Source organism: Emiliania huxleyi (assembly GCF_000372725.1).
Source record: "Emiliania huxleyi CCMP1516 chromosome Unknown EMIHUscaffold_191, whole genome shotgun sequence".
In the NCBI taxonomy this organism is placed as follows: Eukaryota; Haptophyta; order Isochrysidales; family Noelaerhabdaceae; genus Emiliania; species Emiliania huxleyi.
In genome coordinates this window covers 43,224-65,564 of record NW_005200680.1, presented here as the reverse complement: position 1 = coordinate 65,564, position 22,341 = coordinate 43,224, and the positions used below count along the sequence as shown (strand labels likewise).

The 22,341-nt window shown below is 66.6% G+C and overlaps 9 protein-coding genes across 9 annotated transcripts in view; 3 read left to right on the top strand and 6 right to left on the bottom strand.

Moving 5' to 3' along the window:
- The window catches only part of EMIHUDRAFT_468471 (hypothetical protein), a gene marked incomplete at its 5' end in the record, with an annotated part of 3,905 nt that extends 689 nt beyond the window's left edge, over nt 1-3,216 (bottom strand). The window contains 8 exons of the mRNA XM_005782204.1: nt 86-139; nt 355-420; nt 494-657; nt 794-835; nt 1,297-1,378; nt 1,592-1,665; nt 1,901-2,100; nt 2,879-3,216. Of these exons, the coding sequence (XP_005782261.1) occupies nt 86-139; nt 355-420; nt 494-657; nt 794-835; nt 1,297-1,378; nt 1,592-1,665; nt 1,901-2,100; nt 2,879-3,216 (1,020 nt within the window). The remainder of the gene's footprint in view (nt 1-85; nt 140-354; nt 421-493; nt 658-793; nt 836-1,296; nt 1,379-1,591; nt 1,666-1,900; nt 2,101-2,878) is intronic.
- Nucleotides 3,217-6,191: 2,975 nt separating this feature from the next.
- EMIHUDRAFT_233383 (hypothetical protein) lies at nt 6,192-7,629 on the top strand (the record flags this gene model as incomplete). The annotated part of the gene is made up of 3 exons (XM_005782203.1): nt 6,192-6,471; nt 6,887-7,302; nt 7,492-7,629. The coding sequence occupies 3 exons, from the start codon at nt 6,192-6,194 to the stop codon at nt 7,627-7,629; spliced, it is 834 nt and encodes a 277-aa protein (XP_005782260.1).
- A 259-nt stretch (nt 7,630-7,888) lies between these two features.
- On the bottom strand, nt 7,889-10,648 carry LCFACS1 (long-chain fatty acyl-CoA synthetase). Its single transcript, XM_005782202.1, has 3 exons — nt 10,352-10,648; nt 9,393-10,270; nt 7,889-9,325 (listed from the first exon to the last, which is right to left on the bottom strand). Exons 1-3 carry the CDS (start codon nt 10,637-10,639, stop codon nt 8,176-8,178), a joined length of 2,316 nt encoding a protein of 771 aa, XP_005782259.1. The 5' UTR covers nt 10,640-10,648; the 3' UTR covers nt 7,889-8,175.
- A 988-nt stretch (nt 10,649-11,636) lies between these two features.
- Nucleotides 11,637-12,817, top strand: EMIHUDRAFT_233381 (hypothetical protein; the record flags this gene model as incomplete). The annotated part of the gene is made up of 4 exons (XM_005782201.1): nt 11,637-11,684; nt 11,758-12,026; nt 12,068-12,431; nt 12,560-12,817. 4 exons carry the CDS (start codon nt 11,637-11,639, stop codon nt 12,815-12,817), a joined length of 939 nt encoding a protein of 312 aa, XP_005782258.1.
- Nucleotides 12,818-12,968: 151 nt separating this feature from the next.
- On the top strand, nt 12,969-14,427 carry EMIHUDRAFT_233380 (hypothetical protein; the record flags this gene model as incomplete). The annotated part of the gene is made up of 4 exons (XM_005782200.1): nt 12,969-13,019; nt 13,218-13,422; nt 13,673-14,091; nt 14,320-14,427. 4 exons carry the CDS (start codon nt 12,969-12,971, stop codon nt 14,425-14,427), a joined length of 783 nt encoding a protein of 260 aa, XP_005782257.1.
- Nucleotides 14,428-15,231: 804 nt separating this feature from the next.
- EMIHUDRAFT_314641 (hypothetical protein) lies at nt 15,232-15,573 on the bottom strand (the record flags this gene model as incomplete). The annotated part of the gene is made up of 1 exon (XM_005782199.1): nt 15,232-15,573. One exon carries the CDS (start codon nt 15,571-15,573, stop codon nt 15,232-15,234), a length of 342 nt encoding a protein of 113 aa, XP_005782256.1.
- A 2,234-nt stretch (nt 15,574-17,807) lies between these two features.
- Nucleotides 17,808-18,128, bottom strand: EMIHUDRAFT_233377 (hypothetical protein; the record flags this gene model as incomplete). The annotated part of the gene is made up of 1 exon (XM_005782198.1): nt 17,808-18,128. The coding sequence occupies one exon, from the start codon at nt 18,126-18,128 to the stop codon at nt 17,808-17,810; it is 321 nt and encodes a 106-aa protein (XP_005782255.1).
- A 1,310-nt stretch (nt 18,129-19,438) lies between these two features.
- EMIHUDRAFT_456683 (hypothetical protein) lies at nt 19,439-21,380 on the bottom strand (the record flags this gene model as incomplete). Its single annotated transcript, XM_005782197.1, has 6 exons — nt 19,439-19,479; nt 19,514-20,050; nt 20,125-20,213; nt 20,399-20,634; nt 20,708-20,749; nt 20,926-21,380. Coding segments are annotated over 5 exons (1,321 nt in total), but the record flags the coding sequence as incomplete, so codon positions are not given.
- Nucleotides 21,381-21,536: 156 nt separating this feature from the next.
- EMIHUDRAFT_233375 (hypothetical protein) lies at nt 21,537-22,311 on the bottom strand (the record flags this gene model as incomplete). The annotated part of the gene is made up of 2 exons (XM_005782196.1): nt 21,537-21,981; nt 22,277-22,311. The coding sequence occupies 2 exons, from the start codon at nt 22,309-22,311 to the stop codon at nt 21,537-21,539; spliced, it is 480 nt and encodes a 159-aa protein (XP_005782253.1).
- Nucleotides 22,312-22,341: the final 30 nt, after the last annotated feature.

The window sequence follows — 22,341 nt, the reverse complement described above, 5'->3', positions numbered from 1 at the left end:
TTTCTTAGAATCATAGTAGGAGGTTCGCGAGCAATGGTAGGTACAGCGATAGGGTCAAAACACGTCGCATGAAGAGGGTGGGGAGCGCCGAGTATCCCCACGCAACCACAAGCGCGACGGGGTAGGCTTGCACCAGCGCCTGCTCCGAGAGGGGTCGAGATGATGGCTCGAGATGATGGCTCGAGATGATGGACCGAGACGGGCCGAGATTGGTTCGAGATGTGACCGCGAGCGAGACGAGGTGGCCTCGAGGTGTGTGCCTCGGCTATATCTCCGCCGCATCTCCGCCGCCCCTCGGCCTCGTGTGACCTCGTGTGACCTCGTGCGATCTCGTGCGATCTCGTGCGATCTCGCCTTCTGCAGCACGAGCAGCCCCGAGAAAGAGCCAGTCTGCAGCGCGAGGCAGCCAACGCCTACTCGCCAAGTGCCTCGAAGGTTCCTAGAAGGTGCCTAGAAGGTTCCTGGACCCTTCCTGGGCAGCCCACGCCTACTCGTCCGTCCCCCTCCGCCAAGTCAAGCCCCAGCTCCGGCAGCTTGCCGACTGCAGCGGCAGGAAGCCCGCGCCGACCCACAGACTCGCGGGCACTGGCGGGCTACCGCTGCCCGCTGCCCCGGCGGCAGCCCCGGCGGCGGGGGCATGCTCGTGGTGGGCGGAGCCTGAGGGCGGCGGCAGGGGCGAGAGGGGAACTCGCCTCGCTACGTCGCGTCTCTGCCTCCGAGGGAGGCGGAGGCGCCGAGAGCAGGCAGCCACATCTCCCCGCATCTCCCCACATCTCCCCACATCTCCCCACACCGAGAGCGGTCAGCAGGCAGCCGAGGACGATCAGGCAGACGCCTGTGGCACGGGGAGATGTGGGGAGATCAGGGCAGATGTGGGGAGATCAGGCAGACGCCTGTGGCACGGGGAGATGTGGGGAGATCAGGGCAGATGTGGGGAGATCAGGCAGACGCCTGTGGCACGGGCGGGCAGGGGGAGGGGGGTCGAGCTTGGGCTGAGGCGGCGGAGATCTGGGGAGGTCTGGGGAGATCTGGGGAGGTCTGGGGAGGTCTGGGGAGATCTGGGGAGATCTGGGGAGGTCTGGGGAGGTCTGGGGAGGTCTGGGGAGGTCTGGGGAGGTCTGGGGAGGTCTGGGGAGGTCTGGGGAGAGATGGCCGAGCTCGTCGCGATGAGACTGCGGCGAGGAGCGGATCTGCGCGACGATGGCGCAGCCCTTCCGCCTCGCCTCCACGGCTCTTCCCTCCCAGCTCTTCCCTCCCAGCTGCCGAGGAAGAGTTGTGTGAGCGGGGGCTGCGAGCCTGTGGTGCGGAGGCACGTGGGCACCTCCAGCCCCGCCAGCGCGGTGTAGACGAAGGTCATCACGGGGATCGAGAGCTGCGCCTGCGGGCCACCGTCGTGGGACCGTCGCGGACGTGTCATGGACGTGTCATGGACGTGTCTCTTGCCGGGTCGGGGACGGCAGGGCCGCACCACGGAGGCGAAGAAGGGGGTGGAGGGCGGAGGAGGGAGCAGGAGGGAGGAGGAGGGAGGGGGCGGAGGAGGCGGAGGAGGAGGAGGGGAGGGCGGAGGCGGGCGGAGGAGGCACAGCCGCACCACGGAGGCGAAGAAGGGGGTGGAGAGCTTGAAGCCCCAGATGAAGAGCACGGAGTTGAGGTAGTGGAACACGCCTACAGCGGGGGGCAGGCCGCGGACCAGTGCACGCGCGTGCCGCCTCGCGCGTCGCCGCTCGTCGGCAGGCGGAGCGGGCGGACGGCGCGCCGAGTTTAGCAATCGCGCGGTGGTCGCTCCTCCTCAGGGCAAAGATGCTGGACCCCTCGCGGCAGTAGCCGAGCGCCGCCATCAGCAGCGCGCCGATCAGCTGCCTGCACAGCGCGAACCCTCCCGGGTCGTGCCCGCCCTCACGCTGATACGACGTGCCCGTGACGCCGCCGACGCGCGGGAAGACGTGCGACGTGTGCCAGCTGCTGCTCACGTGCCGCTTCCCCAGCAGCAGGTAGCCCGCAACCAGCAGCGCCGCCACACCCATCGCAGCCGCGCCAGCCTTTGGTCGCAGCGGCTCGTCCGGGAAGGCCGCCGTCGGCGGCCGATGACCCGCGCTCGAACTCTTTTCGGCAGGGTTGGATTTGCCGGGCGAGAGGAGAGGCTGCTCTGATTTGTAACTCTCGAGGTCCGAGTCGCTCGGACTTCGCAGCGGCATCGAAGCGAGCAGCTCGCGTGTCTCCGCCCGCTCCAGAGCAACCGAGACGGCGGGCAAGGCGCCGGCCACAGGCTCTCCAAGAGCCTCTGTAGCTTTTGGCGAAAAAGAGGCATTTTTTGGGTGCTGGTAGAGCTCTAGCCCCCCCAAAACAGGCGCGCGCAGCGCGCCCAAGGGCGCCGCAGGCGCCCCAAGCGGCGCGGTTTTGCCACTAACATCGACCCCGAAAAAGAGAACGGTCGCCCACTTGTGTCCCTGATCGTCTTTCCAAGATCCTGCTCGCGCAGGTGGGGACCCTGTCATCCTTCTCCCGCCCCTTGTTTGGTGTGTCCGTTTTATTTATTTATTTATACGATTCACGCGACAGGCAAGGCGCGGGGAGAGAAGTGTTCGCGGGCGACGGCTTCCCGAGAAAGAATTTACGGTCATAATTTCCGACTTCGTGATTTTTCTGGTGTGGCGGCGTGCCGCCGCCTCCGAAACCCTGGGTTGCCTGTTTTCTTTCTTTCTTAATTTTCTGGTGAGATGCCTGCTCTGTTTTTATGAGTTTTCTGGTGCTTGGTGGACTGGGAAGATCCCAACTGAGTGAGACTCTCGTTCACAAACTGTGGGCGCGCCCGCAAGCTCTCTCTCGCGCGACGGCACGGACGAGGAGGGGAGGAGGGGGGGAGGGGGGGTGGGCGCACATGCGCAGCGTCCACGAGGTCGAGCCCATCGGGCAGAGGCAAAAGTCGGAGAGGCTCATCTCCTCGAGGTAGAGGGGGAGAGACACCGGGTCCTCGGAGAAGATGGCCCGCTGCTTCTTGAGGCGGGGCGTAACCTTCAATGGTGAGAGCGAGCGCTCGACCGAGATGTGCCGCGGCAGCTGAAAGGTGGAGAGCGCACGCTGCAGCGTGAGCCGCACGCCCTCCCCGTAGTTGGTCTCACCGGGGCGATGGCTCCATGTCGAGCCGCGAAAAAAGAGGAAGGTGGGCCGGACCGTCTCCGCGCTGGTCCTTACGCGCTCGAGCAGCGATGAGGGCATGCTGCGTCAAAGCACCGGCCCCGAGTCCGCCAGCCCCTCTCCCTTGCCCTCGGAGCAGTGTGTCCGAGTCGAGGCGTGTGCTTGCCGGTCGACGGCCGCGCGCGGTTGGCATTGTGACGAAGGGTGCGCGCGGCCGCGGCGCGCCCGCCATGGCTGCGCGGGAATTCTTTTTCTCGCGATGTCCACCCCGCCGCGCCGCCGCTCGCGCCGCCTCGCCGCCGCCGCCACCGCCGCCCCCTCGCAAAGCACGCCGCCGCCCGCCCGCCTCCTCGACCTCCCCACGGAGCTCATCGCGCGCGCCCTCTCTCGCTGCGACCCCGCCGACATCGCTCGCGTCGCGGCCGTCTCGCTGCTCTTCCACGCCTCGCTTGCGGCGGAGGGCATCCGCTTGTGGGCGCAAGAGCGCGGCTTCGAGCTGCCGGCGCAGCCAGAGGGCGAGGGCTGCGCCGTGCGGTGGCTGTGCTTCGCTGCGCTGCTGTGCGAGTCCAACCCGCCGGCGAGGGCGGCAGGAGGCTGGCGGCACAGCCTTTTCATTGACGGCGAGGGGCGGCTCGCGTCGTGCGGCACGGCAGCACAGGGCGAGGAGGACGAGGAGGACGACGCGGTGGACTTTGCAGGCCTTCTCGGTCACGGCGAGGGCGTGCTGCGGCTCAACACGCCGACCCGCCTTCCGTCAACGCTGGGCGGCGAGCGCGCCGTGAGCGTGTCGGCTGGAGGCGGCCACAGCCTTGCCCTCGCCGCTGACGGCACCGTCTGGAGCTTGGGCTTTGGAGGCTTGGGCGGGCTGGGCCACGGCGACGTGCAGGACCAGTGGCAGCCCAAGAAGATCGAGGCCTTGGCTGGGCAGAGCGTTGCCACTGTCTCGGCTGGAGGCGGCCACAGCCTCGCCCTCTCCGCCGACGGCGCCCTCTGGAGCTGGGGTTGGGGAGCCACAGGCAAGCTGGGCCACGGCGACGAGCAGAACCAGCTGCTTCCCAAGAAGATCGAGGCTTTGGCTGGGCGGCGCGTCGTCGCTGTGTCGGCTGGAGGCGGCCACAGCCTCGCCCTCTCCGCCGACGGAGCCGTCTGGAGCTGGGGCAGTGGAGAGCGAGGCCGGTTGGGCCACGGCGACCAGCAGCGCCAGCTGCTGCCGAAGAAGGTCGAGGCCTTTACCGGCCAGCGCGTCGTCGCGGTGGCGGCTGGAGCCCGCCACAGCATCGCCCTCACCGCCGACAGCGCCCTTTGGAGCTGGGGCAATGGAGGCTTTGGCCGCCTCGGCCACGGCGACCAGCAGGACCAGCTCCTGCCCAAGAAGATCGAGGCCTTCGCTGGCAAGCGCGTCGTCGCTGTGTCGGTAGGATACTACCACAGCCTCGCCCTCACCGCTGATGGCGCCGTCTGGAGCTGGGGCAATGGAGCCTTTGGCATGTTGGGCCACGGCGACCTGCAGACCCAGCCGCTACCGAAGAAGATCGAGGCCTTTGCAGGGCAGCGCGTCGTCGCTGTGTCGGCTGGAGTCGACCACAGCGTCGCCATCACGGCCGATGGCGCTGTCTTTGCTTGGGGCGAGGGCGAGTACCGCTGCCTAGGCCACGGAGAGGACCTATCGAGCCAGCTGCTGCCCAAGAAGATCGAGGTGTGGGAGCGGGAGTGAGCTGTGAGCTGAGAAGGTCCGCCCGCCAGGCGCATTTTGTATACAGAAAGAAAGAAAAGAGAAAATTTCGCAGTTTTCCTTGTTTTGCTTTAGGCGCTTTGAGAACTGATAGGTTGGCGCCTGTCTGAGCAGGAGCCGACGCTAGTCGGGAGCTGTGTCAGGAGCCTCGTGGCGCTCGGAGGATCCGCGCACAAAGCGGCGGGCAGCGGCGGGCGCGGGGTAAGGGTTCCCGCCCGCTAGGCTGCCCTCTGCGCCGAGGCTCGACCCGCTTCTCCTCCAGTTCACTAGCGCGAGAACCCGAGAGGTCTCTCGCTGTGCCTGTGGCTGGAGCCAATTGGCATTTGTGTAAGCGCCGCGTGGTAATGTATCATTGATCGTATTCAACCACCCGGTTTGACACACCAAAACGCACGGCCAAAAATAAGACGGCAACAAGACAACGACGACAAGGAGAACGATCGGGGTTCCGGGTTCGCGCCGGGCAAGAGCAGCCGTAGTCTCCCCGCGGTACTCCGACGGACCTACTCGCGTTCGACTAGGTCCAGCCCGGGGTGAGGTGGGTTGTGACATTTGGCGATTCCGCGGCTTACTGGGCCCCTGAGCCGCTCCCCGTGTGCGATTCTTGTGGCCCAGGCACGGTTCTGATAGTGAACGGGTCGGAGCGGCCAAACACAGGCTACAGCCCCACACACGCGCGCGCCAGTACCGCACCACCCACGGAGATGAACCCACACTGGATTCGGTACTCTGGAGGTATGGTACTAGGCAACCCGCGCTCGGCGTCTCGTCCAACTACGCGGGCGGTACGCTCGGAGGCATTACGTCGGGCGCGCCCGTCTAAGGTAAGGCAAGGTAAACTTCTCCACACACGCGAGGTGGTGGGGCAAGGGGAGTGCCGCTGCTAGCAGCCAGGCCTGCCGCCACCAGTGCCGCTGCCAGACCCGCCGCCGCCACTGCCGCCGGGACCGCTGCCGCCAGTGCCGCCAGGCCCGGCGCCAGTGCCGACGGCAGCAGGCGACGCGGCACCGTGCATGCGCTGCACGGGGCGAGCACGATCGCGACGGATCGCGACATTCCCGACATCCGGTGCGAGGCGATCGACTGCCCGGTGCTTTTGTGCGAGGCAGCACGAATCTTGTTTCGGAAACCCCTAGGGGGGACGGTTCGTTCATCTAAAACACACAACGGCCGACAGACACAGAGCACACATTCCACATACAGAGGCACAAAAAGGCACAAGACCTCGGCGCTCGTGAACGCGATCCCGACCCGCGCGCACTTCCGTCTGCCCTCGTGGGTGCTGCGCTTCGCGCTGCAGCGGCGCTTCGGATTGCACCTGTCGATGATGACGGACGTCATGAGCCAGAACAATCTGCCCTTGACGCCCTTGGGAATCAAGTTAGGTGCCGGCAAGGAGGACTTCCTCCACTGGATCCTAGACTGGATCCCGCCGGCGGCGCACGGCGGTGTCGAGCATCTCGGCGGCTCCAGTCTGCTATCCCTAGATCGAAATCTCCCCGGGAGATACAATTACAGCGTGCGCCCGCAATTCCAAAACAACGTGAGCGAGGGGTCGTCCGTGACGCGGGCAAGGCTGCGCGAGACTCTCTGCGCGGTGCCAAGTGTGATGCCGTGTGTGATGAATTGAAGTCGTCACATTCTGCGATATACGCTGGCACGTTTTTCCAACTTGGAGCACTTGGAGTGCAGTCATCAACCTCACATCCAGGGCCGGGGAGCTGAGAAGCGCACCCAGCGAGCCGGATGATCGGCATCGGGCTACGGGCTCCAACGCTTAAAGAATTGTGCACGCTGCTAAGTGCATTGCCGTTCTTAACGGAGTCGCTTAGGCTCCGGTGGTGTGCCGGTGATAGTACTAGCACGCGCCAGTTCCGCACCTGTGTCGAGCCTGTCAGCTGTGAGAGAGAGTGCGGTTTTTAAATTCTTTTTTGCTAGCTCTCGCTCGGCAGGTCAGTCTAGTGGCTGAGTGGTCTTGATTTCCGATCGGTGCCATGACCTCGCACACTCTACCCCGAGACTCGACGGCCTTCGACTTCATCGAGTCTCTCGGCGGACGAGACCGCTATATCGAGCGCATGCGCGAGCACGGCCGCCGCCTGGCGCAGCTCAGAGAGGCGCAGCAGCGGCGCCCTTCACAGCTCACCACCACCAGAGATGTCGAAGGCCTTCGCCGGACGGCGCCCGCACCGCCGCCGCCGCGCTCGGGCGTCGACAACCAGTGGGCACCCGGCACGTCGCCGCAGGAACTATCCCGCCGGCTGTCGGAGAATCGGCAGCGGCGCGACGAGTCGCTGGAGGCGCACGCGAGGCGGCGCATGCACATGGAGCGCCGCATCGCGAGGCAGGCGTCGCGCCTCTCGATGCAGCAGATGCGGCCGCCCTACCAGATGCGCGCCTCGGCGCCACTGCCGCCGGAGCTGGTTTGGAGGGAGGTTGCGGCGCGGCGGGCGCAGAGGACGGCGGAGCTTGCGAGGCGCGAGCCGCTGCTGCCCGACTCGCGCCGCGGGTCGGCGGCGGCGGGCGTCGCCCGGCGAGGGGTGGGCGGAGGGGCGGCTGCGAGGGCGGAGGAGGCAGCAAGCGGCGGCCGCGGCGCGCTGCTGCTCGAGACCCTGCTTCGGCAGATTGTCGAGCAGAGGCTCTTCCGCGAGGCCGAGCTCCGCCCCTTCCTCTCGCGGGCGGAGCGCGACTTGGCCGGCGTCGAGGACTCGGAGACTCTCGCCGACGTCCTCGCCGACGTGCGAGCCGCGTTCTTCCTGTGAGCGAGGCGGGGCCCCGGTGTGAGAGTGGGTCGCGTGTCGGCGCCTCTCCCCTGTACGGCTCAAACTTACTAGTGTCCACACTAGACCAGTAGCAGCGTACCACAGCTCAGGGATGCACTTCCACTTGAGGGGGTCTCGCCCTCCCCGCCCCCCCTGGCCCTGCCCCCTTGCAGCTTGCTTGCCCCCCCCACCACACTTTGATCTTTGACTTTGTCGTTTGTGGATTGTGCGTGGTGTGCGTGGAGTGTGCGGAGGGACGTTGTTACCTTACCTTTTAAACCTGTACCACAGCTCACAAATAAACAAACACGCGCGGGGACGAGGGAGCGTGTGTCGTTCTCGCGCGAGACGCCCAGCCCCACTCGACCCCGTCGCGCGGCGCACTCACCGGATTGCGGATACGGCTATCGACGACCGGGTGCTAGAGACCGAGCCGCACCGTGTGCGCGCGTGCGGTCTGTGGAACACTGGAACTGTGAAGTCGGAGTGGACGGCTCTGTCACGTGTCAGCTTTGTCACGAGAGTGTCGGTGTGCTTGCCCTCGCATCACGAGTAGAGGCGCTCTATCGCAGCGGCGTATTTCTCGACGGCGGCGGCGCGGCGGAGCTTGAGCGTCGGCGTCAGCTCGCCGCCGCGCTCCGAAAAGTCGCCCGGCAGCAAGACGAACTTTTGGATCTTCTGCGCGTTGGAGACGGCGTACGTTGCGTTGTACTCGTCGATCCCTCGCTGGATGTACCGCTGCCACGCCGCGCCGGCGCGCTGCGACTCGGCGACCGCCTCGGCGTCGGTGGCGGCGGAGGAGACCTCGAGGGCCTCGAGGGCGAGCGTGCCCGTGGAGAGGCCGGTCGCGAGGTCTAGCACTGTCTTGGCCGTGAGCAGCACCACGTTGTACTTCCGCTTGTCGCCGACGAGCATCGCGTTGGACAGGGCGGGGCAGAGCTCCTTGAGCCGCTCCTCGATCGGCACAGGGGCGATGTTCTCTCCTCCCGCCGTGATCAGCAGCTCCTTGATGCGGCCGGTGATGCGCAGCAGCCCGTCCTCGAAGGAGCCAACGTCGCCAGAGTGGAACCAGCCGTCCTTGTCGATCGCCTCCGCCGTCTTTGCCTCGTCGTTCATGTAGCCCATGCAGACATTCCGCCCCCGATAGATGATTTCACCCTCGCCGGGCTTGTCACGGCCCGGCTGGTGGTCGACCGACACCTCGACGCCGGGGATCGGGGCGCCGAGCGTGCCGAGGCGGTGCATCATCGGCGTGTTCAGCGTCGTCGGCCCGCTCGCTTCGGACGCGCCGAGCGTGTCGAGGATGTCGATGTCGAGGGAGGCAAAGTAGTCGAAGACGTCGCGCCCCATCGGCGCGGATCCCGTGTAGTGGACGAGGCACTGGTCGAGCCCGATCGCGGCCTTGATGCGGTTCAGCACGACGTGGCGCGCGATCAGGAAGGGGAGCGAGCGCCTCGCTTCGCGCCCAACCTGCCGGTCCAGCGCCGCCGCGAGCGAGAGCCGCTTCGCCCAGTCGGAGACCGCCTTGATCGGCGCGGGCGTCTTCTTCCCCACCTGCTGGATCCCCTCCTTGATCTTCTCCCAGACGCGGGGCACGCCGACGAAGAGTGTCGGTCGCGCGGCGACGAGCGTCCTCTTGAGGCTGCTGCTGCTCTTGAGCGCGTCGGGGCGCGCGAACCACGTCGTCATGTAGTGCCTGTTCACAGCTGCAGGTGTGAAGAGACGCTGTTCACGGCTGTGCGAACCACGTCGTCATGTAGTGCCTGGCGAGCAGGTCTGGCCCGTACCCTGCCCCGCAGGCGGTAACCACCATCGGCCCGATCAGGTCGAGGATCTGGCCGAGCACGTGCGAGAGCGGGAGGTACGAGACAATCTTGAGGTTCTCGGGCGGAGAGACTCCCGCCTTGACGCCCTCGGCAAAGATGGGCGACGAGGCGCTCAACGACGTCCAGATCATGTTGTCATTCGAGACCATGACTGCCTTCGGGTTGCCGGTAGTGCCAGACGTGTAGACAAGGGTCGCCACATGGCCCGGCCGCACCGCCTCGCTGCGCGCCTCGACCTCCGACAACGGCACGACGCCGCCGAGCGCGAGGAAGTCGGACCAGCTGTAGACCGGCAGCGGGCGGCCTCCCTCGCGGGGGAGCGACGCGCGCGCGGCGATCTCTTCTGGCGAGATGCCGCCCCCCCACACGACGAGGGCGAGGCAGTCGGGCAGCTGCTCGCGGAAGCCGAGGTACTTGTCGACCTGCTGCAGGCCCTCGCAAAAGATGACGCGCGCGGACGAGTGGACCGCAATGTACTTGCACGCGTCGGGGCCGTTGGACGCGTAGACGCCCGCCGCGGCCCCGCCGGCGAGGAGGGTGCCCATCTCTGCGATGAACCACTGCGGCGAGTTGAAGCCGATGATGTTGACGCGGTCGTGCGCCTCCAGCCCGAGCGCCAGCAGCGACTGCGCCACTCTCTGGCTCTCGGCGTAGTACTCGGCCCACGAGTAGGTCACCCAGCCGCCGCCGTTGACGCCGTCCGCCTCCACGCGGAGGGCCGGCTTGTCTGGGAAGCGCGCGGTCGCCTGTTTGAAGAGCCTTGGCAGCGAGGTTGGCTCGAGCGCCGCCCAGCCGCTCTTGGAGACGCGCACGATCTAGCGCGAGGGGCGGGGCTTGGGTAAGGTGGCGGGCTCGCAGGGCAGAGAGGCTCGAGGGCGGCGCTGGAGGGCTCGTACCGCCTCGCCGGCCGGGTCCGTGGTGTAGAGTGGGCCAGTAGCTGCGCTGTAGTCGATGAGCTCGTCCGCCGTCTGCGTGGGAACGTCGAGCGGCCGGATGCGGGTGGCGGACTCGTACAGCTCGAAGAGCTTGACGAAGAGGATGAGAGCGACAAAGGCGAGCGGTGCAAGCACCAGCTTGGGCGTCGGCGACGCGGCCAGGAGGGCGGCCGCGAAGGCGGAGACGAGAACCGCTTGCTTGATGTTGGTGTCGGTTTTGCGCTCCTGTGAGCTTTGTGGCATCGTCATCGGTGAGGCCAGCGACTGGAGAGGGCCTCCGCGATTGTCGCCCTTGAGGATGTGCTGACGTGTTTTCTTTTTCTTTGGGTCGCTTTAGGGCGGCGGTTCTGACATTCCTACCTAACCTAACCTAAGGGCCTGCCTCGACCCCCACTTTGTGTGTGTGTGTGCTCACTCACTCACTCACACACGACCCCCACTGCCGATGCATGCTTGTCAAACATTGCTAAAAATCTCTCTCTCTCTCTGCTTGTCCGATGCTTGATTTGACCTGCACAAGCTTTTCCGGCAAACAAAAAGGAAAACAGAGGGGCCCCAGCACTTTGCGTTTCCGGAAATTTCCAGGGAAAACAGAGGGTGTTTGGTGCTCCATTCTGGAAACTCGCGAGTTTCCCTGAGTCTGAGAGCTGGTCTGGGGCAAAATCTGAGGCAAAATTGAGGAAATCGGCACGATACCCAGGCGGTCGCAGGGTATTTTCCAGGTATACCCGGGGGTTTCCAGGTATACCCGCAAAATCCCCGGTTTTTTGCCGATTTGGCTGATTTTGGGCCCAAAGCCCCAAACCAGCCTCAGTCAGACTCGGCTCAGAGCCCGGAAAATTTGATGGTTTCCCCGGGAAAACAGAGAGGAAAAAAGAGGGTGCTGTAGAAAAAAAAGGAAATGAAAAGAGACGGGGTGCGAGAGGAAAAGCTTGTTCAGCCTAATGCTTGATGTGCCTATCACAGCACTTGGAGCACAGTAGCCCGACCGAGGGGGGGGGGGGGGGGGGGGGGCTCACCCGGGCCCGGCCGTCCCCGCCCCCTCCCTCACCTGCCCAAAAAACAAAAACAACCCCACCCCCGCCTCCCCCCACCCCGCGCCCAGCCCCGCGCTGCGCTTTTCGCGCATTTTGCAATCTCCATAGGCGAAGTCAACATCTATCTCCGTCTCCGGCCTCTGCACCGTGGCCCAACTGGGGTCAAGCCTGCACCGCCTTTTGTTAAAATGAATGAGGGGTCCCGTACCATGCGGACGGAATCGACCCTACCTATCAAGTCACAAGTGCTCAAGCAAGTGCTCAAATGAATGAACTCGGGGGCCGCACGGGACGCGGCACAAACGGGGCACAAACGCCCTGCCGGTCCAGAATGAGGTGATCGCGTGTCCGGAAGTAGTGACGGAGCCAGAGCACTTTGTGGCGTGCTACCAGACGAATCAGATGGCGAAGGTCATGGGACTCAGCGGCCATTTCCCCTTCACGTTCGACGATAAGACTTTCATCGGCTCGGGAGAAGGATCAGCACCTGGGCCGCTGGCCTTTGTGGCAGGCGACGATTCCCTAGAGACCCTGCTACGGGTGAACAAGGACCGCTATGACGCAGTCAAGGACCAGCAGTTCACCGAAGCGGAGGCAGGGTACTCACCGCCGCCATGACATCACTGGTTGGCTTCCCAAGGTCTGCAGTCTTGAGTTCGGCTCCAAACAACTTTACTTTCGTCGTGTTCAAGTCGTCTGCAGTGTTCAAGTCGTCGTCTGCAGTCAGCATGTTTGGCTCCGAGCAGCCCGTTGTCCCGACTTTTTCTTTCTTCGCGGAGTTCGTCAAGTCGAGTTCCGGCTTCGAGATACCGCTGGATCTCACCCGCGATTTGGTCGCGGCAAAGCTCACGAGCTCGCTTGCGAGCAAGGGCAAGGACGCGGCCGGCGACGGAGAGCTCGGCTGGAAGGGGGCGTATGTTCGCTTCGGCAACACGGAGCCCGGGCTGCTCAATCTGGTCAAAGGGCGCGGCAAGTGGTCTCCGTCGGGAGCGACGGCAGCGGCGGTGGCGGAGGAGGAGGACGAGGAGGAGGGGGAGGGGGAGGAGGGGGAGGAGGAGGATGCCCCCAAGGGAAAGCTCCAGCAGCTGCCTGGCGATTACCGCTTTGCGCGGGACGTTTGTTTGATTTTGAGGCTTTCGGAGGCTTTGGAAGGGAGGTTCGCAGCACCCTGAGGGAGGCGGCGAACCAGCTGAGCAACAAACTTTCGCACGCTCAGCACCTGGACGAGGTCACATGGACCACCAAGAACTGGCACGGGCTGCAGATGCAGCGCTTGTCTGTCGTTCTCCACACCGCCGTGGCGTGGCAGACGGTGAACGAGCTAGCGTGCGGGGAGAGCGGCATTGTGCACGGTGCGGAATGCATTGCCGTTCTTAACGGAGTCGCTTAGGCGGCTCCGGTGGTGAGCCGGTGTGTGTGCCAGTCCGCGCCAGTCCGCGCCCTTGTCGTGCCAGTGTGCTGTGAGAGAGGCTTGTCTTTCAAGAATTCTTAGTTATGCCGCTCTGTTCGCGCCGTTTGGTCCGATTGCTCACGATTCAACCATGGCCAAGGGCCAGAAGCGCCACCGAATGGCCGACGAGCGCGACGGCAAGGTCGCCGTGCTCTGCTTCGCGTGCCGCCGCTCCACCGACACCACCAAGCAGGCCTCTCTCGCCGGCTTCTTTCGCAAGAGCACAGAGGCTGCGCCGCAGCAGCTGTCCGAGGACGCCCGGGCAGAGGACGCGCCCGCCGCCGCCGACGGCGGCGTCGGCGCGCTGCAGTGCAGCAGGTGCCGGCGCGTGATGGAGCAGAAGTTGCCCAACCGGAATGCCGACCCCTCCGCGCCGTCTGCGGCGGCGGGCTCCAAGTCGCGCGTGCTGCCGCAGATCGCGCGGCTCCGGCAGTACCAGCGGATTGCGTCCGAGCAGGGCATCCCGTTCTGCGTCGCTGAGCACCAGGCAACGGCGATGATGCGAGAGGCGTGCATTACTGCTGGCCCATCATCGCCTGGGCATTGTGGCCGCAGACGGCGCTCGCGGTGCGAATAGGCGTGCGCGCTCTGCGGCGCCGCTGCGCCCGAGGAGGGCCACGGGCTGACCAGGCTGCGCATCTGGCCCGAGGGGATGGCGCCGCCCTCCAAGGGCGGCTTCATGGGCCCGTTCCACCCCGACAACCTCGCGACTGCGTGCGGCGCCAGCTCACGCCAACTTGTGTTCGTGGGGCGGCGTCCGAACACGTCCACCACACACGCTTGGGACTCGACTAGGCACCTGCAACCTCATGAAGGGGGCCAGGCGGATCCGCGGCTATGTCGAGGCTTGCCGCCACATCGCGACGCACCGCGGCGGGCACGACTACGGCCGGTACCCGCACCGTTTTCGCAACAATACCTCGAAGCGCTCTCGCTCGAGCTACGTGACGGCCTCGTCCACCCACTCCAAGACGCATGCCCTCTCCAACGAGTCGTTCAACGCCATCACGGCCCGCCCCTGCCACTATTGTGGCAAGGAGAGCGACCCGCCCCGACACCACAACGGTCTCGATCGGCTCGACTCCTCGCTGCGCGTGTACACCGAAGAGAGCGTCGTCTCGTGCTGCGGCGACTGCAACGTGATGAAGTACACCTACTCCGAGGCCGACTTCCTCGCGCACGTCCAGCGCGTCGCCGACGCGAACACCGGCCAGGTGAGCTTCGTCGGCGACGTCGAGGGCGAGGAGGCGGACGCGGACGACCCGGCGCCATCGCGCTGGGCCTTTGAGCGCGGGGAGGGGGCGGGGGGCGGGGGCGAGGGGGAGGGGGGCGGGGGCGAGGGGGAGGGGGGCGGGGGCGAGGGGGCGGGAGGCAGGGGCGAGGGCGAGGGCGAGGGCGGGGGCGAGGCAGGCGGGGCGGCGCGCATGCTGGCTTGGGACGAGAACAGCGACGAGGAGGAGGCAGGCGTGGGCGAGCAGGCCCTGGAGCAGCCCGGGGGCGAGCCTGCGCCGAATCCATTCGCCGCGTTTGAGTTCGGCGGGGCAAAGTGAGAATCTGTGGCGGTGTCTAGGGCGGGGTGTGGGTGGGGCGGTGTCCAGTGCGCGCGCCCCGCGGCCCCACCGTCTTCGATCTCAGCGGCGTCGAGTCGTCTCCGGCGGCGACACTATTCGGCTCTCTGCGCCCCCCCCCCCCTTCCCCCCCGCGCGCGCGCCAAATTCCTCCGTCAGCCGCGACGCCGAGAAAGAAAGACTTAATTTGAGCGCCCGTTCATTTTGACGCACTCGAAGTTGACGCCGACCTGCGACCAGGAAGAGGCGTCCGTCAGCCACGAGTCGACGAAGGCCATCCCCCGGGTCTGCACCCCCTGCCACTACGACCTAGATGCGCAATCGTCGCGTGACCATCGGAATGCGAGCAGGAGGGAGGACCGAGCTCCGAGGGGAGGAAGGAGCCCCTTACGCCTTAGGGTCTAGGTACTTTAGACGCATCTCTAGGTCGTATACGACCCGCTCAAGTTGACCTCCACGCGGACGTCGCGCAGGATGAACATCGCCGACTTCACCAGGGCGCTGCTCGACGGGGCCTCATTCCGCCAGACAATCTTGACAGACGCCGATTTCCACGCAGCCGACATCAACGAGGCCCTCTTTCTTCAACGTTATTGGCACACCAATCGGACTCGTAGGATGATGTATTAGTATAATCCGCGAAGTGGGTGTGTAGTTTTTACATGTGCATGTAATAACAAAGCCGTGTGCGTATCCTTTTGTGATCTCGACATGTGGAGGCGGCGTTTAGGCGGCTCTCGGTCGAGAGCGTGGCGAGGTGGTCGCGGCGCTCGTGGCGGTACAGTACTAGCCCAACAGCCCCTGCAGGTAGGTGTGCCTCTCATTGGCCGTCGCGAAGCCGTCCCACTCGTAGAATGGAACGCTGATCACCCTCCAGCCAGCCGCCGCGAGGAGGCGCCGCTTGAGCAGCGTTGGCCCATTGGGTTTGCGCACGTCCCGGCCGTCGGGCAGCAGGAAGTGAGAGGGGCCGTCCACCTCGACCGCGACGCGTGACGAGGGCAGCGCCAGGTCGAGCGAGTAGCCGGTGCGCGGCTCGAGATGCTCCTCCTCGAAGCCGTGCTGGACGGCGGCGAGGGCAGCCGCGACGGAGCGCTGTAAGCGCGAGATCGTAACTTCGGTGCCTTGCATGGCGTCGCAGCAGAGCTTGCGCTGGGACTCGGAGAGAAGGTGATGCTGCCCGTCTGCTCCTCGCTCAAGGGAGAGCCAGAGCTGCCACTGGTGCAGCTGACGGCGGTCCACGACGCCCCACCTCGACGGATCCCGCGCGAGCGAGTCGCTGATCACACGCGAGCAGTCTGCGAGCAGCGCCTGGTGGTAGTGGCCCGCCGTCGCATACGCCCACACCGTGTTGGCCAGGTCCTGAGGCTTGAAGCCAGCCAGCCCGCCGCGCACCGCCGCCTCCGCCACCGCCGCGTACAGCGCGTCCGCAGCCACGCCCGCCGTCGCATACGCCCACACCGTGTTGGCCAGGGCCTGAGGGGTGAAGCCAGCCAGCCCGCCGCGCACTGCCGCCTCCGCCACCGCCGCGTACAGCGCGTCCGCAGCCACGCCCGCCGTCGCATACGCCCACACCGTGTTGGCCAGGTCCTGAGGGTTGAAGCCAGCCAGCCCGCCGCGCACCGCCGCCTCCGCCACCGCCTCATACAGCGCGTCCGCAGCCACGCCCGCCGTCGCATACGCCCACACCGTGTTGGCCAGGTCCTGAGGCTTGAAGCCAGCCAGCCCGCCGCGCACCGCCGCCTCCGCCACCGCCGCGTACAGCGCGTCCGCAGCCACGCCCGCCGTCGCATACGCCCACACCGTGTTGGCCAGGTCCTGAGGGTTGAAGCCAGCCAGCCCGCCGCGCACCGCCGCCTCCGCCACCGCCTCATACAGCGCGTCCGCAGCCACGCCCGCCGTCGCATACGCCCACACCGTGTTGGCCAGGTTTTGAGGCTTGAAGCCAGCCAGCCCGCCGCGCACCGCCGCCTCCGCCACCGCCGCGTACAGCGCGTCCGCAGCCACGCCCGCCGTCGCATACGCCCACACCGTGTTGGCCAGGTTCTGAGGGTTGAAGCCAGCCAGCCCGCCGCGCACCGCCGCCTCCGCCACCGCCTCATACAGCGCATCCGCAGCCACGCCCGCCGTCGCATACGCCCACACCGTGTTGGCCAGGGCCTGAGGGTTGAAGCCAGCCAGCCCGCCGCGCACCGCCGCCTCCGCCACCGCCGCGTACAGCGCGTCCTCAGCCACGCCCGCCGTCGCATACGCCCACACCGTGTTGGCCAGGTCCTGAGGGTTGAAGCCAGCCAGCCCGCCGCGCACCGCCGCCTCCGCCACCGCCGCGTACAGCGCGTCCGCAGCCACGCCCGCCGTCGCATACGCCCACACCGTGTTGGCCAGGTCCTGAGGGTTGAAGCCAGCCAGCCCGCCGCGCACCGCCGCCTCCGCCACCGCCTCATACAGCGCGTCCGCAGCCACGCCCGCCGTCGCATACGCCCACACCGTGTTGGCCAGGTCCTGAGGGTTGAAGCCAGCCAGCCCGCCGCGCACCGCCGCCTCCGCCACCGCCGCGTACAGCGCGTCCGCAGCCACGCCCGCTGTCGCATACGCCCACACCGTGTTGGCTAGGGCCTGAGGGTTGAAGCCAGCCAGCCCGCCGCGCACCGCCGCCTCCGCCACCGCCTCATACAGCGCGTCCGCAGCCACGCCCGCCGTCGCATACGCCCACACCGTGTTGGCCAGGTTCTGAGGGTTGAAGCCAGCCAGCCCGCCGCGCACCGCCGCCTCCGCCACCGCCTCATACAGCGCGTCCGCAGCCACGCCCGCCGTCGCATACGCCCACACCGTGTTGGCCAGGTCCTGAGGGTTGAAGCCAGCCAGCCCGCCGCGCACCGCCTCCTCCGCCACCGCCGCGTACAGCGCGCTCTCCACCCCCGAACGCCGGCCGCACTTTGCAACGCCGTGAGCTATATTTGCCAGTGCTCGCGCATTGCACGACGGGATGAGGTCGAGCGTCCCCTGCACCAGCCGCTCAAGCTGCTCCTCGTGCCGCCGCTCGATGCGCTGCTTGCCCAGTTTGTTCCACAGGTTCGCAGCGTGGATGTGGTTCAAGCTCGTGCTGTGGGCAGCAGAGAGCGCGAGCAATGCGTCAGCGCTGCCAGCATTTGAGATGTGGCTGCTGAGTTGCTTAGCGTTGAGCTGACCACCGGCAGCAGAGGTGTGCCTCTCGTCGCGCGATCCCGCACCACGCATCGGCGGACTCCACCGGCGGTCGCTGTGCTGAGGCTGCCCCTCGCCGCGGCGGTCGCGCCGGTCATGGTCGCGCCTGGGATCGTGGGATCGACCATCGCGCCGATCGCACAAGTCGTGCTCGCGCACGCCTATGCTTGGTCGGTCGTTGCAGCCGCGCCGCTCGTCGTGTCGCCCGTCATGATGCGGCCGTTGTCCGCCTCGCAATGGCTCATCGCGCAAACGCTCAGCGTGCCATCGCTGCTCGCGCCCACTGCACCAAGAGTCGTTGTTGCCGCGCCGCTCGTCGTGCCGCCCGTCATGGTGCCGGCATTGCTCGCCTTGCCAACCCTCGTCGCGCCGTCGCAGCTCATCCCGCCGCGGCTCATCGCGTGATCGCGACCGCCGTCGCGACTCGCCCCCGGCCCGCCATCGCCGCCCTTCGCGTCCGTACTCGGCGCGCCGTTGCTCATCACGCCAGCGACGCTCCTCGCCCCGATAGGACATAGAATGTTGTCAACCCTACGGCGTCTGTTCACGACTACAGCAATGAAGCGTAGCTCCTTCCCGATTTCTGCGTTGCGATGATTTTCTGCGTTGCGAGGACGGCGTCTGTTCACGCCAGCTGCTGTGAGCAGGTGTGTCTCCTTGAACCTGCCTCTCGAAGCGGTGGTAGCTAAAAAGGAAAGTACATTAATTAGGAAGCTATTCACGAGTAGGGTGGTGTATCGCCAGTGAATTAGGGAGAATCCACCGAGCTGAGCCTGTCGCTCTTCCTTGTCAGGAGCAAGAAGGCGAACATGACAACAACAAAGCAGGCGAACTAGCTAGGGATCCCTGGAGAGCGCAACCAGCAGGAGGCCTGTGCAGCCCCCCTCCGTGTCGCGATGCGCTCCCCGCTCCCGTTCCCCTGTGTCCCTGATCGTCCTTCCACGATCCTGCTCGTGCAGGTGGGGACCCTGTGTCCTTCTCCCACCCCTCGTTTGGCGTGTCCGTTCATTAAGTTATTTATCACGGGTGTAGTGTGACACGGGTGTCGGTGGTGGGAAGGGAAGGGGGGCGGCAGCGGCATCGGCGGAGCCGGCGGTGGCGGAGCAAGGGTCGTCCTCGCTGGCTGCAGAAGCGGCTTGCAAGGCGAGGGAGGCTATGGCCGAGGCGGCTCGTCAGCAGGCTGAGGCCGAGGCGGCGGCTATGGCGGCAGATGAGGCGGAGGAGGTCGCAGCAGCTGAGGAGGCGGCGGTGCTTGCGACGGCGGCGGCGGTCATCGCTGCCGCCAAAGCGAGACGTGCGGCTGCAGCTGCTGCGAAGGCCACGGCGCTGGCAGAGGCCAACACCAAGGCGCGGGCAGCGACCAAGGCGGCAGAGGAGCACTCCCAGAGGGTGAGCAAATGAACCAGGGGGGGGGGGGGGGGCAGCGGCGGGGTAGTCTGGTTGCGTACGAAGGCAGCGGCGGGGTAGTCTGGTTGCGGGGTACGCAATGTGCGGCCGGACTGCCTTCGTTGTTCGTAGACTAGAGACTAGAGTAGCCTCTCGGGTTTTTGAGCTGATGCTGTGCATGCGCCATACGTGGCTGGGTTCACAGCGATTGTAGGAAAATTGGGAAACCACTTGACGTCGCGGCCTTCCGACTCGCGCCTCCGCCTCACTGGCACTATTGTAGCCCTGGCCGGTGCGCGTGCGGAGTTGAAGTTCCGGAGTGAAAATTCGAACGCGTTCTCTCACGGTGACCAAAAAATGTCCGCCTCAGAGGCACCTCCGGAGGCAGGCCGCCGCACGGCCATCAGCCCCCGCACGTCACGGCTCACGCACGGAATGGTACATGCTAGCCAGATTACAGTATTCGCACGCCAGCGCCACGGCCAGCGCCGGTCCCGCGGCGCTGGCATGCCTCTCACGTCAGAGCTCGCTCACCGCTGGCAAGCTCCTTGTCCTCCGATGCTCCGCATGCCTCCCCCAGCCCCCCCCCTCTCCTCGGACTGTACACCGCGGCGGCGCGCTCCTCACAAGAGGCGCCCGCCCGCGGCTCCGCCTGCGCACTCGCCTGCGCACTCGCCTGCGCACTCGCCTGCGCACTCGCCCCTCCCCCACCCCAACCCCTCCCAGAAGGGGGACGATCCCCCCCCCCCCCCCCACCCCTTTGCGCGGCCCTACTGGCGCAGCTGCTCGCGGTGGTACGCCGAGAGCAGCCGGTCGAGCGCCTCCGCCGCCGCAGCGCTCCTCGCGGGGTCGGGCACGGCGCCGGCGCGGCCCTCTGCAGCGCCGGGCGGCGTGTTCTCGTCGTCGGGTGGGGCGAGATCGCAGACGAAGGAGATGTCGCAGAGGAGGGAGGAAGCAGGCAGCGCGGCGAGCAGGGAGCGGAGGAGCGAGTCCGAGACGCGCGGGCACCCCATCAGGCCTGAGGGAGGCAAGAGGCGGGCGCTATACGCGCGGGGGCAAGCTGTGGCCCGAGACGCGCGCAGTTCGGAGGGCCGAGGCTGCGCAGCGAGGGCGGCGGGGCGGGAAGGAGCTGCCGCAGAGGCTCGTCGCCGAGCTTGTCCAGGAAGTTGAGGCTCACGCACCTGACGGGTCAAGGAAGTGTCCGGGAAGTGTCAGTGAAGTGTCACCGAGCTTGTCCAGGAAGTTGAGGCTCACGCTCAAGGAAGTGTCCGGGAAGTGTCGGGGGACGGACGGCTCCGGGAAGGGTTCGGGCAAGGCCCGGGAGGGCTCCTCAAAGGCGGCGAGGGAGGCGGGAGGGGGCGCGCACTCGAGACGAGGCGCCCGCCGCAGCAGCGCGCCGACGAGCGCGTCCGTTGCGTCCGTGTGAGAGAAGTCGACATGCCTCAGCTGCGGCAGCTGCGGCGGGCCGTCGACGCCAAAGGCCTTGACGTGGAACGACCAGGAGGAGCCGCCCACCGCGGTGCAGCCTCGCAGCCGCAGCGTCTGCAGCGTCGGCGAGGTGACCGCGAGCACGTCGACCAGCGCCGCAGAGGTCAGGTGCGCCTGTCGGACATGTCAGGGAAGTGTCGTGGACATGTCCAGGACAGGTCCAGGAAGCCGCAGAGGTCAGGTGCGCCTGCCCGCCCAGGTCGAGGGAGACGAGCCGGCCGCCGCACGCCTGCAGGAGGAGGAGCAGGCCGCCGCCGGAGATATGGGGAGATATGGGGAGATATGGGGAGATATGGGGAGATATGGGGAGATATTGCCTGCAGGAGGCTGAGCAGGCCGCCGTCAGAGATATGGGGAGATATGGGTAGATATGGGGAGATATGGGGAGATATGGGGGAGATAGGCCTGCAGGAGGCTGAGCAGGCCGCTGTCGGAGAGGCCGCCGCACGACCAGGTGAGCAGCGACGCGTCCGCCCCCTGCGCCGCCAGAAACGCGTGCCGCACCCTGCACCCTCGGTGCGGCAGGCTCACGCGCAGGCTCGTGGTCGCGGCCAGCCGGCGCTTGAGCCCGGGCGGAAGCGCGGAGAGCGACGGCCGCAGCTGCAGGTCGACGTCGGCCCAGAGGCTGTCCGCTTCCGAGACTCGCCGCAGTGCCGTGCAGACCGCCGCTGCGACGGCCAGCTCGTCGGGAGAGAGGCCTCGCAGCGTCAGCGGCAGGAGCTCGTCCGGCAGTTCGAGATAGCGCATCGACGCTGGCTCGGAGAGGGAGGCGCGAGAAGAAGGCCGCCGGACGGTGGCGGGCGAGAAGAAGGCGGTGGCGACTATGGCGGGCTCGTTGGGCCGGAGGGGAGTGAACTTTGACATGGGCAGAGCGATAGGCCGAGTCGGCAGGTGGAACCCGACAACGAACGGATGTTTGGATCTGGGGGTTTCTTTCGTTCATTTAAATGAACTCGGGGGCACAGGACGCGGTACAAACGCGGTACACCAAAAGGTATCGGCTGCCTGCACGGCGTTCACTCGAACGCCATGCACATGGCGCGGAGCAGCATCGGGTTGGTGTCGAACCCGAGCGGGTCCTCCTCCCAGTCCCGGTGCCCACCCTCCGCGTCATCCTGCTCATCGTGCGCGTCGAGCACCCTGCCGAGGCACAGGATCGTCCCCTTGGGAACGCCTGCCCCTCGCGCGCGCGGGAACTCTCCCTGCACCGCCATCACGAACTTCTCGCGCGCCCACTTGCCGCCACGGCGGCAGTGCTGGGGCGCACGCTCGCGCAGCTCCTCGTAGAGCTCCTCGGCCCTCGCCACCTCCGCCGCCCAGCCCTCCGCTGACGCCTGAGCCGCCTTCTTCTCCCTGAGCGTCTTGAACACCGGCGGCGGCGCCGGCGATGGCGCCACCTCCGGCTCGCCCGCCGCCTCTGCAGCGCGCCGCCCCTTCCTCGCCTTCTCCTTGAGCCGCTTCCTAGCGCTCTTGGTCAACGCTGGCGCCGCCGCCGCGGCCTCGCCGGCCGCCGCACCGGCGATGGATGTCGAGGATGATGAAGATGATGAAGCCGTTGTCGCGTTGCAAGCGGGGCGGAGAGTGTCGAAAAAGGAAGTGACCCTGTCCGTTGTGCCAGCGCAGCCTGGCGCAGACGCCAGGCCGCGCAGGGGCGCGGCCAATCCCTTTTTCACCTTGCGTTGAGGTGTCTGTCCGTACTCGGCTCGGAGCTTGGCGGTCGGTGCGGGCTGACGTGCGTGCTAGATCTATCGCTTACATGATCCTGCTCTGTGCAACTTCAATCGTCGACATGAGTTGGCGTTGGTTTTGTCACATGGGGGT

Coding starts and splice junctions, on each gene's coding strand:
- LCFACS1 (XM_005782202.1), bottom strand. CDS start 10,639: ATGACGATGCCACAAAGCTCACAGGAGCGCAAAACCGACACCAACATC. Junction 10,271..10,351: donor CGGACCCGGCCGGCGAGGCG/GTACGAGCCCTC, acceptor CCCTCGCGCTAG/ATCGTGCGCGTCTCCAAGAG. Junction 9,326..9,392: donor GGGCCAGACCTGCTCGCCAG/GCACTACATGAC, acceptor AGCTGTGAACAG/GCACTACATGACGACGTGGT.